This window comes from Strongylocentrotus purpuratus, unplaced genomic scaffold, assembly GCF_000002235.5.
Source record: "Strongylocentrotus purpuratus isolate Spur 01 unplaced genomic scaffold, Spur_5.0 spur5_scaffold_18, whole genome shotgun sequence".
In the NCBI taxonomy this organism is placed as follows: domain Eukaryota; kingdom Metazoa; phylum Echinodermata; class Echinoidea; order Camarodonta; family Strongylocentrotidae; genus Strongylocentrotus; species Strongylocentrotus purpuratus.
Window position 1 is genome coordinate 24,035,198 of NW_022145603.1, and position 13,396 is coordinate 24,048,593.

The 13,396-nt window shown below is 37.2% G+C and overlaps 1 protein-coding gene across 1 annotated transcript; it reads right to left on the bottom strand.

The window, feature by feature from the left end:
* Window positions 1-285: 285 nt before the first annotated feature.
* On the bottom strand, window positions 286-13,044 carry LOC583944 (lipase maturation factor 2). The gene is given in 15 exon segments (XM_783829.5): window positions 286-1,065; window positions 1,831-1,942; window positions 2,621-2,711; window positions 3,329-3,442; window positions 4,203-4,257; window positions 5,187-5,372; window positions 6,006-6,105; window positions 6,626-6,731; window positions 7,659-7,787; window positions 8,205-8,328; window positions 8,782-8,934; window positions 10,104-10,355; window positions 11,873-11,937; window positions 11,940-12,125; window positions 12,877-13,044. Coding segments are annotated over 15 exon segments (1,923 nt in total). The 5' UTR covers window positions 12,971-13,044; the 3' UTR covers window positions 286-909.
* Between the last annotated feature and the right edge of the window lie 352 nt (window positions 13,045-13,396).

Below are 13,396 nucleotides of genomic sequence, written 5' to 3' on the forward strand. Positions count from 1 at the left end.
ACATACTCATTTTCTGAAAGATTGTAACCACAAAATATAATAAAATATAATAATATAATTATACTGGCGTGTTGGCTCAGTCAGTAGAGCGTCCGCCTCACAACCAGGAGGTCGTGGGTTCGAACCCCGGCCGCGTCATACCAAAAGACGTTAAAAGACGGGAGTTGCTGCTACCTTGTTTGGCGTTCAACAATAAAGGGGATAGAGCAACGTCGATCTGGCACTGCCCAGTGGCTGCCGGGCTCACGATTAATTGAGCAAATAGAATTTCCATTTTTGGTTTAACTTAATAAATTTGGAGTGGACTTTAAAAGATTATTATTATTATTATTATAATATTATTTTGCCATTTTGTTGCCAAGTTGAAGAGGAAAAGTTCAGTTCCTACCAAAAAAACTTCTTTTCCTTCTCAGAATTTGTTATTTATTACTTCTGCGCCTGGTGCATTCAATCGTCAAGTCTTAATGCCCCAAATTCACAACAGAGGTACAAAAAAAAACGGGGGATTAAACCCCCTCCTAGGTTTTTGAGACCATAATTTAAACCTCTGTTGGAATTCAGGCCATTGGCTTTTACGGATGCATCATTTTCCATTTGTAATATGGTTTACACTTTCGTATTTGCTTTATATTTGAATATTAATATGCCAATTTATATGTAATTTTGATATTGTTATCTTTACGATATTCCATCTTTTATCTTTGAAGATATTGTCATGACGATGAAAATAAATGTCAATTAAAATTATTCCTGGAGATAAGAATAAAAAGCATACACTAAAATAGAGGAATGAGACCAATTTATAATATGACTCCACCTCTCTCAACTTAACCTGCAATCTTCTTACCACTACGCATGCATGCATCAAATGTTTAAAAATCACAATATCTGTGGGAAATATTAGGCATGTCACCTATAATATAAAGCATAGAATAGACTTGGCAAGAATAAGGAGAGGATTAGAACGGTTCCAGATAGATGACCAACCAGACTCCGGAGATAGACCACAAACTGCTCTAACAAGTTGGGTTCATGCTTGCTTTTGTTCTTCTTTGTTGTCTTTTTCTGGAAAGTGAAAGAGCAAAAGAAAAACATATATAAATGTTAGGAAGCTTCTTAAAGCCCCACTGCACTACTTATAGCTACTTGCGCCCTCTATACAGCCAACAATGCCTAAGCGATACCCGTTGATCCCCCATGATGCCCTTTTTCTTATGTTAATTGAGAGCTGATTTGATGAAATAACCACCTGCCAGTGACCTTGCAGGGAGGTCTAATCCCTCCATGCCAAACTAGTGCAGAGGGGCTTTAAAAGATTTCTCATACTTCAGTAACGTTACACGGCCAAACTGTGACAAGACCGATTCCAAAGGAGTAACGCGATTGTCTGGTGTCGGTCTGGTGTCAGTCTATTGCCTCATTAGTGTGATTGAGGTATTTGCTGTGACTTCAATTGTACACATTGTTCAGATGCATTCACAGCGAAATGATTGCATCAAATAAATTTGTAATACATTAATAATCTTGAAAATTAAGACAATGAAAAAAAAAGGAAGAGAAAAGAGAGGAAACTGCTCAAAGCTTATGCATAGTAATATAATTTGATGGCCAATTTTTATCAATTTCTGTCATACTGCCACACAGTTCAAAGCAACCCAGCCCCTCGATCGATTGATCGAGGAAGACAAATTGCATGGCCACTATAGACAGTTGGTCTTTATGGAGAGGTGGCCGCTAAGAAAGGTTCAACTGTAATACAATAGGGTAACAAAATTGCTCTTGAAATGACTTCTTAAAAATCTTTGGGATCGTGCTCCTTGGATTACTTACCACTTTGATTCCATTTTTATGAATAATCTCCATGAACCGCTGGTTTTTAAGGCTAACTGAAGGTAGGTATTCACTGACTTCTTTCCTTTTCCACCAATCAGAGGCGTCGGTTCTAAATGGACAACAAAGGAAATATTGAGACATTAATGTGTTGCATTTCTAACCCATAATCATGTACAATCATTCATTAATATATGTAAATGCTGCTGAAGACAAACCATAAGCACAATTTTTTTCTTCTGAATAGATAAATACCCTTCTTCATCAAAGGAATGTACATTTCTTTCATCCCAGTCAGTAGAGTATTTAAATGTATTTATGAATCAATCTAATTATTGTTATTATTATTATACATGTGCATGAATACACATGCATTGTAACATTTTGTTAAATCAATTTCTTCTATATTCCTTGCTATTTGAAGTTTCTATACCTTTAAGCATTAATTCACTAATGCCAAACAAGAGATATTGACCAGATAAGACTACACACGGTTGAAAGCATTCATCAACAAAGATACAAGAAATACGGAACCTCATTGACCTACAAGTATGCCTAGTGTTAATACAAAAAAAAATCCTTCCAAGATATGCATTTCTATAATTGCTGTCAGGGAATTTAAAGTTAGAACTTTCCTTTAACTTAATTTATGTAAATTTCGCCACATTTGCTAGCACATTATGTACAACACCCCCTCGATGCCCCCCTACCCACCTCCCCCACCCCTCCCTAAACAAAAACCCTTTCAAATGTTATGTTGGCCCCATGCTCGTAGCTCATGAATACTTACCCATATTCTGTAAAGTGATAATGGAATAGTCTGGCTCGGATATACTTGGGTGGTTCGTCAGGAAATGGATTGTGTTTGATCAGCGCCATTACTACACAAAGATAACAGCAACATGACAATATTTTTTCAATTTCCTTTCATTCATATTCAGTCTCAATTAAGAGTATGTTATATAAAAATTCTTCCTCCATAAGTTACTCACATGACACAGCTCAGAAGAGAAAATACAATGGAATTATTATATATTTGAATGAATGGAATCATCTACACTAAATAAATAAAATATATTGTTAGAAATTTGTCCATGTCTTTAGCATGCATGTATATGAGGAGTAATTTGACTAATGATTAAAAACAAACAATTATCTAAATGAAATGTGAAATCCTTAAATCGCAAGAACCTGACAAAAGGAGAATTTAAAGAACTTGAAACTCAAAGTTAAAGGGATGGAGATGGAGAAAGTGATGAAGGAGAAGAAGAAGGAGCTGGAGAAGGAGGAGAAAAATAGAGGGAAGAGAAAGAGGACGAACGAGGAGGAGGAGGGGGGAAGAAGAAGAAGAAGGAGGAAGAGAAGGAGAAGTAGAAGGAGGAGAAGAAGGAGGAGGAGAAGAAGAAGATGAAGAATGAGAAGAGATAGTAAAAGGAGGAGGAGAGGAAGCAGAAGAAGAAGGAAAAAGGAGGTGCAGAAGAAGAAGAAGAAACCATACCTTCCGGTTGATCATTAAGTAATCTATAGACCATGTTGAGGAACCATGGGTTGCGTTGATATGACCCTAATGCTGCAAACCACATCTGCCAATCCAACCTGGGCTGATGAGGAGCTAAAAACAAACAAGAAGAAAACATATCTTTAATCCATGACCTCTGACTTATCATCATGACCTCTGACCTGCCATTGCAATCCTTCTTAATCTATTGCCTATGATGCAAACCACATCTGCCAATCTAACCTGGGCTGGTGAGGGGCTAAATACAAATAAGAAGAAAACATATCTTAAATTCATGACCTCTGACCTATCATCATGACCTTTGACCTGCCATTACAATGTTTCTTAATCTATTGCCTATGATGCAAACCACTTTTGCCAATCCAAACTAGGCTGATGAGGAACAAAGAAAGAGTATCTTAAAATATATCATAAACTCTAACCTTTCATTATGACATTTGACCTATAATAACGATATTTATGACCCTAACGGTGCAAACCTTATTATTTACAGAGAACGTGTTCGATTTTGGGGGTCCTAATATGGCCAATTGGCATGCAGTATCATGTCCATTTATAATCAAGATCAGTGCTACAACAATAACGTGTGGGCTAGGATGTATTTGAATTTAACCTGTTACCATTGATGATGTGAACCAGGTGTCTGTTTCACAAAGCCTTTTTTCAATGACAAATGGCAAAAATCAGTGACAAATCTGCCGATAACTAATCAGAAGCAAGGATTTCAGTAGCTTATAACAAAAACTGTCATTTGTCACTGATGACAAGTTTTGTGAAACTCCCCCCTGGTGGCTCCTGTATTAAGCCTATGGGACTGACAGAATTCAGAAGTCAATGAGTTAACTGAACTTACCGACCCATACTGGGGCCTCAGAGACATTACCGGGCTTGTAGAGAAACTCATAGGCCTGCAATAGAGAAGAGAGAGAAACCATTAAAGCAGGACTGTACTACTCTTAGCTACTTGCGCCCTCTACATAGCAAACAATGCCTAATCGGCGCCTGTTGGTCCCCCATGATCCTCTTTTTCTTGTGTTAACTGAGAGCTGATTTCATGAGATAACCACCTGCCAGTGACCTTGCAGTGAGGTCTAATCCCTTCTAGCCAAATTAGTGCAGACAGGCTTTAAAATTTTTTGCAAAAAGACCACTCAAGGAGACAAGAAAAGTGGTGCTAATTGTTAGGGGTTGTTATGTACGGGTTCCTTTCATACATATTCCAATGAGAAATGTAAAGGTATCAAGAACTGCACCCTTTACTGTTAGATGATCATTCAAGAATTTACATCTAAATTGCTACTGAATCTATACATCTAAAAGACATATACAGTACAACATTTAATATAATAAACAAACAGAGGGAATAAATGTCTTATTGACGCTACTCACAACATTTTGGTCATTTTGGCCATTTTGGCCACTTTATGGTCGAAACGCACCATTATGGTCACTTTTGGTCAAGGGTAATTTCTCCAACCATTACTACATGTATCAGCAAAGGATATTTGACAGGACCTCTTCTATATGAAAATGTGCCCTGATGCTAGAAAAAGTTGTCAAATTAGCCCTCATCAACAACAATACGGTCATTTCGGTCAATTATATGCCAATTTTCTCAAAAATCAAGATTTTTTTTTCAGTCAGAATCAATTGATACTAGGGTTTTGACATCCAAATTCGATATAAAAATGTACACTGACATGAGAACAATCAATCTCATTGAAATTATTACACAGTTCGGACCACTTTGGTGATTTCAATCTCTAGTCACATACATGTAGTTCAGACTGTTTTCTGAATTATGCCTGCCAATGGCTGATGCCTACAAATTACTCACCTGCCAGCCTGCATCAGCGTTATTGCTGCCCTCCACGATGACCTCTGGACGACCTCCGACCCCTGTCATACTACGGAAGAGGCCGTAGGAGTTCACAATGCCGAGGTCGTCCAGGTTGGTCTTCCATTTATGAACAATTGGTGAGAGACTGTTGTAGGCCTGTCGATCTACCATAGAGTGGGGTACCTAGGAGTGGGTAGGTGAGCAAAAATAAATATATTTTCATAGCATTCTCCCAGAGTATTACCAGGACTAATTAACTTAAGGTAAATTTGACATGTTTAGCGAAGTGAAATATAAACAACTGTTGTGAGACACTGATCTACTACAGAGTGTGGTACCTAACTGTGGGTACCATAGGCCAGAGAAAATAAATACATTTTCAATGTATTCACTACATGTAATTTAGCAGCTATCAATTAAAGTCAATTTGGAGTGTTTAGCTGAGTGAAATATAAACTACTGGTAAAAGACTGTATGTCTGTCATTCCACAACAGAATGAGGTAAGTAGCAGCAGGCCGGTTAGTGAAAATAAATTCAGGTTCAACATATTCTCCTACTATTTTACCAGGAGTCTTATCACGTTAGGTTAACTGGGCACGGTTAGTCATTCAAACTTTATTCTGCTGATGAGAGGCTGCCATAGGCATGCCGAGCGATTCTATTAAAAGCTTTTCATGATTTTTTAAGTACATGCATGAAATTTGGTGAATAAAATCTCAAAAGACATTTGGAATCACAAGTGGAACTATGCTGCTGACATATTGTCATACACCCCCCCCCCCCCTCTTTAATCCTCTAAAGAGTAGTCTACTTACCAGACTTATTGTAAACATGAAAACTGCAATGATGGCAAAAACACTGCACTGGAATACAGACCAGAATTTATCAAAGGCACCAGAGTTGAGAGTAAGGGACCTGGGGAAAAGGGTTGGACAAAAATAAAGAGGCTGCATGAACATTACTTCCGGACAGAAATTGTTCAATACCCGTTTCATAAAACTTGATATCAATAACAAGTTAGAAGCTACTGTTAGAAGCTACTGAAATCATGCATGTGATTAGCTGAGAGCAAATTTGTCATAGAAATTTAGCATTTGTTATAGATAAAAAAAAATTATGAAATGCTTGTCATAATGAGTCTTTTAGTAGTATCTAAAGTGATAAAGCTTATCTCTAGTTCTGGGCACTGTTTCACGAAACCATCATAAGTGCAATTCCGCTGATATCCCATCGAAATACGTGTTAATTTTGAAACGTTTCAATGGGATTTCCACTAACTTGTACTGACGACAGTTTCGTGAAACACCTCCCACAGAAAAATACCCATCCATAAGAACGGTGACCATTTTCTAACCGACTTATAACTGCTGTGAGTAAGAATGCTTCTAAAGAAATGATACCCATCCATGAGAATGGAACCATATCTCATGCTCACCTCCAAAGTGCTGTAAGTATGACAGCTCCCAGAGAAACGATACCCATCCATACTGTGTAAGGCATGATGTTTGTGAGTGCTGTAAAGAAGTCATACTCGCTGAAGGCTGTGAGAGAAAAAAGAGGTAATTTTATTTACTTAATTATTTATTTATTAGTCTTTTTTTAGTAGGGTGGCTTAAATACTGTTTTCCATGGAGGCCCTACAACATGCATTAATAAAGTATTTTGTAGAAATCATTTTTATTAATAATAATCATAACATATTACATTTATAAAGTGCTTAATACAATGTTTCTAAGTGCTTCACAAAAATACAAAGTAATGTTAACTTACACAAATATTATACAATTTCCTTATAATAATAACAATGATTAATCTTTATATAGCATTTGATATATTGACAAAAAAATATGATTACATTACATATTGAACAGATAAGTTTTAAATGCAAATTGTATCAAATGTACCTCTAATTTATTTTCTATTTGATTTTCCTCTAGCACTCATTCAAATATCAGTCGGATGTAACATGATTATACTCCTTCCCTCGCCCCCTCCCCTAAGGAAAGTTAGAATAAGACGAAATACGAAGTTGCTGCATGACTACTTGTTCAGCTAGAAATTTTGTATCCCAATTTGCAAATTAAATAAACAAAAGAAGTTGCTCATTCCAATAAGCAAGTCTTTGCAGCAGCCAATATCGTCGGTGCTTGGGGCAAAATTAATCATTATGAGCCATATAAAAATTGGAAGAAAAAAAATCATTTAAGGAAATTTTTAGACAGAAAAAGCAAAATCAACAATTATGAACCATGTCAAGATTGGGGGAAAAATTATGGAAGGAATTGTTTTAACAGAAAAGTCGAGGGATATACAGCCCAACTCTGAATACTAGCTAGACATTAGATGGTTAAATTATTAGGTGATTCAAACAATGTACTCTCAAGTATATAAAACCTTAATTATCTGTCTATGCACACGCCTTGAATACTAGTACCAATAAGAAATATGTATCTGCTCTATATACTCACCTATTTTCGAAGTGACACTAAATGTTTCAAAGTCCAGCTTGAGTTCAAAGTAGTATATGAGCCCATAGAAGAGACCCGCATAGACCGACACACAAAGCGCACTGCGTAGAAACCTAGAGACAGGTGTGCCTATTTGAAGAAAAATATCAGAACATTTTGGTTATTATGATTTCTAAAGAACCATGCAAATCATTTGTTGTGGTCAAGTGGTTTAAGCACTTGACTTGCAATTCACAGGTTGTGGTTCGATCCCAGACACTGCACAAATGTCCTTTGGCAAGGCATTAATCTTCAATTGCCACACTCGACCCAGGTGAGGTAAATGGGTACCTGGCAGAATTTAATTCCTTGAAATGCTAGAGCACTGTAATGGCAGCTAGGGTAAGGCCGGGGTAATAATTAATGCGCCTCGGAATAGAATTTCTAGATAGACGGCGCTATAGAAATGTCTATAATTATTACAAATGAACTCTCCTTCTTAGTGTCACAATCGATTTTATTTTTTATCGTTTAAAACTCAAAAAGTTAGAACTCTGAAGCACATACCTGAATAGAAATGTTTATCCTTGCCCAGATATCTGTCATCAAGAAGCGAGATGCACAGTGCCATCGTCAGAAGATTGAAGAAATTATAGTTCCCTGTAAGGATTATAAGCTCCTGTAGAAGTATCTAGATATCGAAGAAAAATAATTGAAAACAAAAGTATAACTGTAAAGGAGAAACGGCTGGTAATAAATGAAGGGAACGTTGATAAATAAATATAAGAAAAGGTTGAAAGTATCAGAAAAAGAAACAAATTCTTGAATTAACACTTTTTACATGTAACTACAACTTTAAATTTAATTACGGTAGCGTTTTTATTAAAAGTAAGAAATGAAATAAAATTAGTATTTGTGTGCAGTAAATATCTAATGAAATAAAGTACCGTAAAGCCCGTGGCTATGCTGTAAGACAATTTTGCAAAATGGAAAAATAAGAATTGGAAAAATTTAAACTGGAATTCTATAATTTTGTGACATGTAACTTCTCAAATTTAACAGTAATCGTTACTGGCCTTTATAAAAAAACAAATATCAATATCAAGGTCTTTTTAAAACATATATGATTTCCAGTGTTTCATACCTGTCCATAAAATGCAAATAATTTGAGCCTTCTGAAGGGAGCAAAGAAGAGAAATGGAAGAGCGATCTCTATAAAGTAGGTTGCTACCACGCTCAGTCTCTGAAGCCACTCTGGAAGCTGGTGTGCGTACCAGGCCAGCGGGGTAACGATGCACTAGGAAGGAGATAAAATATGAATATCAAAATGCTTATTATGCCAAATTTATAAAGAACATGTGTAGCATCCTGCCTTTTTGAAAAAAGGAAGGAGGAGGCCCTTTTTTTTCTCTTAATGGCCGCTCAGCACATCTTCCTGGTCAGGCTTTTTTCAAGATGACCACCAAATTCTATATTAATTTAATTTTTCCCTGAAAAATAGCATTTTAGCAAGTTTATTTTTCTTCTTTTCTCATTTAAAAAAAACTATAAAACAACACTTTAATAATTGGCCATATTGGTAATGTGACAATATTTATGCATGCTTTTGTGAAGTGCCTCGATGCAATTATTTTCATCACCTGTTATCAATAAATGCATCTCAATAGTCAAAATTCAAATTGCATACATGTACATTAGTTGTGCTAGGTAGGACAAACATTATAGCTTGTCCTACCTAGCAACAAGTAATATACAGTAATGTATGCAAGTTGAATTCTGACTGTTGAAATAAAATTATTCTTAAATTCTTAACAGGTGAATGAAATAATTTGTATCGAGGCACTTATAAATTTGGTTACATTATGAAAATGGCCTATTGATCACCATCTAGAACAGGCTTTCTCAACTGGCGGCGCGCACGCCACTTGTGGCGCTTGCGGTAAGTCGGAGTGGCGCGCGGCTGTTCCAACAAATTATTAACAAATTAATAAAAACAATAAATTAAAAATTAAAGAAAGAAAAATTATAAAATTGTATTTTAAAATTAAAAAACTCAGCTAAATCAAAAAGTCGAAGTTGAGCCCAAAATATAATTGCAAGCCATTTTGTTTGTTTGATTTTTACTTGATTTTGACATTTTCCATGTTTATTGCGCCAAAATAACTATAAATTAAATTCCAGTGTAGATTTTAGCCAGGATTATTTCACATCAATATGAAATTATGATAGATGTTTTATGGAACAAAAAGGTGTTAAAAATGCCATATCTGGGCCTTAAAAAAACCCTAAAATCCACTAGCTTCCGGGGGCTTCGCCCCCTGGACCACACCCGGTATCGGCTCGGTCGCTACGCTCCCTCGCAACACAGTCACCTAACATACAGGTTGGCACTTCAACCTCAATAATTTTTTGTTTTGGCACTTCTAATAAACTAGTTGAGAAGGCCTGATCTAGAAGATGTCGTACCTGGGATTCATAATGGTAGTTTAGGGCGGTCAGCCCCCACCAGGTCGGGCAGCGACTGGTCAGTTTGACCACGCCCGAGGCGAACATGAGGCGGAAGAGAAGCCACCGGACCAGCCAGAGGGTGATGGCGTCGTGGTGATGGGGGGCAGGGTCTCGCCTCTTGAAGGGGTAGAGGGGTGCGACGAGGATGGTGAGGAAACCGGCCTCGAGGAGGAGGATGTCCCATTGGAACCACAGGAAGGTTTGACCAACCTGATAGGAGAGACAAGAAAAGATTATTAACTCTTGCTTTTTTAAGATTTACCCAAAACATTTTGGCCCAAATTCACAAAGAAGGCTTAAATTTAACCTATGGTTTAAAGGTGAAATTCAAAGAAAATCACACATATGTCAACTAATGTATGACTAGAAACTGGTAAGCTAACAGATGGCCATCGTACAAGTTTTAGGCCAATTACATATCGGGTGATTAATAAAAATACAAATACAACCACCTCCATAGCAGCTGGGATATACGAGAGATTCGCCGGAAAAATAACGATGTTTTAATGACGTCACTATATGGACCACTACTGCCCAAGCAGACGACATCCCATAAAGAATGAACATAACATTAAAGCTTTTATTTGTCAAATTATAATGAGTTTAGTGCATAATAAATGTGATGGCATATCAAACCATTCAACAGAATAGGGGTTAATTAACAATCAAAGAAATTAGACTTTCGAATTGAAAACCCCCCGGAATGATATTAAGGACGGCATTTGTCCCCTCTTGAAATGCCGAACATACCGCGGTGTCTACAGCTGAATATTCAATGGCGTCTTATTTTGTTTACAAGCGACACATTCCTTTATTTTTGTATCGCTGCATTTGTCATCAAAATAAAAACATGTGCAGGGTTTAGAGGGAGGCAATAGATTATACATTTAGCCTGATGGTAGTGAAGTAAGAGAAAGAACTCAAGAGAAGATGAAAACACAGGCACTGAAAATGTGTAAGATGCCATGGGACATCGTCTGCTTGTGCAAATCGTGTCCATACTGTGATCTCACACATCTCAGCAGCGTTCGGAGAGCTCCTCAGGTGCTATGCCGGGGCTGTATTTAAGCTATTTATAATTTATAATAATCATTACTTCGAATGTTTCCAAGCATTGAATTTGATAACCTTGTCGAATCAAAGTTTCAACTTTGCAATAATGAAATTAAGTTAGTTTTTAAAATCAATGAATATCTACTTTAATAAATAGCGCTTCTAATTAGGCTAATCATGGTTCAAACTCTTGCGCATCTAATATTGGACCTTTGACTGTGTCACGCTTATTTTGCGCTAATCTTAGACCATTGGTTATGTAAATGAAGATTTGAACCATGGGTTGAATTTAAACCTCCTTTGTGAATTCAGGCCAAAATGAACATCTTCTAGGATTGGCAACTCTATGTGTAGAAAGATATGTTGAGCACAAAAGGAGTAAATCAATTTGTATGTCCTTTCAATTCAAATGTAAGTTCCAATAATTCTTGATGTTATGCATAATCATACATTTATAGAGCACAGAAACTATCTGACATGAAATATGTGTTCTACTGCACTACAAGAGCTCCTGATATGCTTAGATTTACAGTTAATTGAAAAGATGTGCTTTCAATCTTGATTTAAAGATGTTCACATATGGTAATTTCCTGACTTTAAATGGTATTGGTAAGTTATTCCAGTGTATCATATACAGGGGTACTCCTGTTTTAAAATACTTTTAAAAACTCTACCTGATAAACAGAGAGGTAGAGGATCCAGAGGCATCCAAAGGTGATGCTGTTCCTCATCCCCCGGAGACGAGGCAGACAATGGAGAGGAGACATCCTAGGATGGAGAGGAGCTCCATGGCATGCTCCGCGGAGAGACCAAGGTCCGGCGCAAACCAGAGGAGGGTGGGCTTCTCCTTGAAGCAAGCGATGAGGTGTCGGCCGTTTGTCTTGAGCTGGGTTTCAGCTGGGAGGATGCCATTGGCGCCATAAAGACCTTGATGAAATAAAGAGAGGGGGAGAGAGGGGGAGAGAGGGGGAGGGAGGGAGGGGAAGGGGGGGGGGAGTGAGGGAAAAGTAATGATGAGAATCTGACTGTTAAAAAAATAAAATCTTTCTTCATATAAAGAGTTAATAGACCGGGATCCAAAATTAAATTATGTAAAGAGTCACAAACTGTCTGAGAATTAGCAGTTTTGCTATAGGCCTTGGATCTTGGATTCTTTTCCTCCTAAATACTCTTCTGAAGAAGAGTTTTGACTGGAGGTGGATCTTCCTACTTGCTATCTTATTTTTTAACGTTTAAAGGGTATTTTTTAATGTTGGATTATCTAGACCTCCACCCCGTTTTTACATCAGACAAAACGACTTCGAAATAAATTAAAATTTAATGACAATGCATCACTTTTCAGTGTTTTAGATTCTATTTGTTGACTGCTTTACAACAATCATATTCATATCATCAATTGTAAATGTTGTAGCCTCAAACCACATTCATAGGCACATATTTTACAGCATCTTTAAAAGACTGAAGTTATATTCACATTTCTGCCAGTCAAAGTTAGAAATTGAAAAAAATCGTCATCATTCATGGTCATATCATATCACCAGCGGCTAAACTTCCACGCGTGCGCGGTTAGTTGTGAGTCAAAATGGCCCTGGCCTAGCCGACCAGTTTTCGGTCAAAAATGGTGGTGGTCAACGGCAGGTTCCAAACAAAACTACAAGATAAATTGCTAAATAATTACCTGGGATCTGGATATAAAGAGATGCGAATGCAAACAGGTAAATTGCAGACATGCTCCACAGGAAAAGGTCCTTCGTAGCAACGATTTTTGCCATGATTTTGTTTATTTCCGAAGGAGTCTGGGACAAATGTTATGTATTGCGCCTAGATCTATGTGCACACACACGTACTGTACGGTCCTTTATGTATTCTTTACGCTCGAAGACGTACACGTGTCAATCATGTACGCGCGCGCGCATCCAGAGCTGCTGAAAATAGGGGGAATCCCCAAGAACTTGTCAATCGCTGCATTTTTATTGATTTTTCTCATCGACAAAACTAGCCACCAAACAAACAAAACAAATGAATCGCGCAAAGCCAAAATAAAAACTTGATCTACTTTATAACTTTTTAGCCGAAGTCATGCCATGATTCACTTAGGGAAAAGGTAGCATGGTTCAAATTAAGTTAGCTTGAGAATCACTTGATCATTCTTCAAATTTCTCTATAAACGGCACTCCTAAGGAGCAGGTTCATAATTT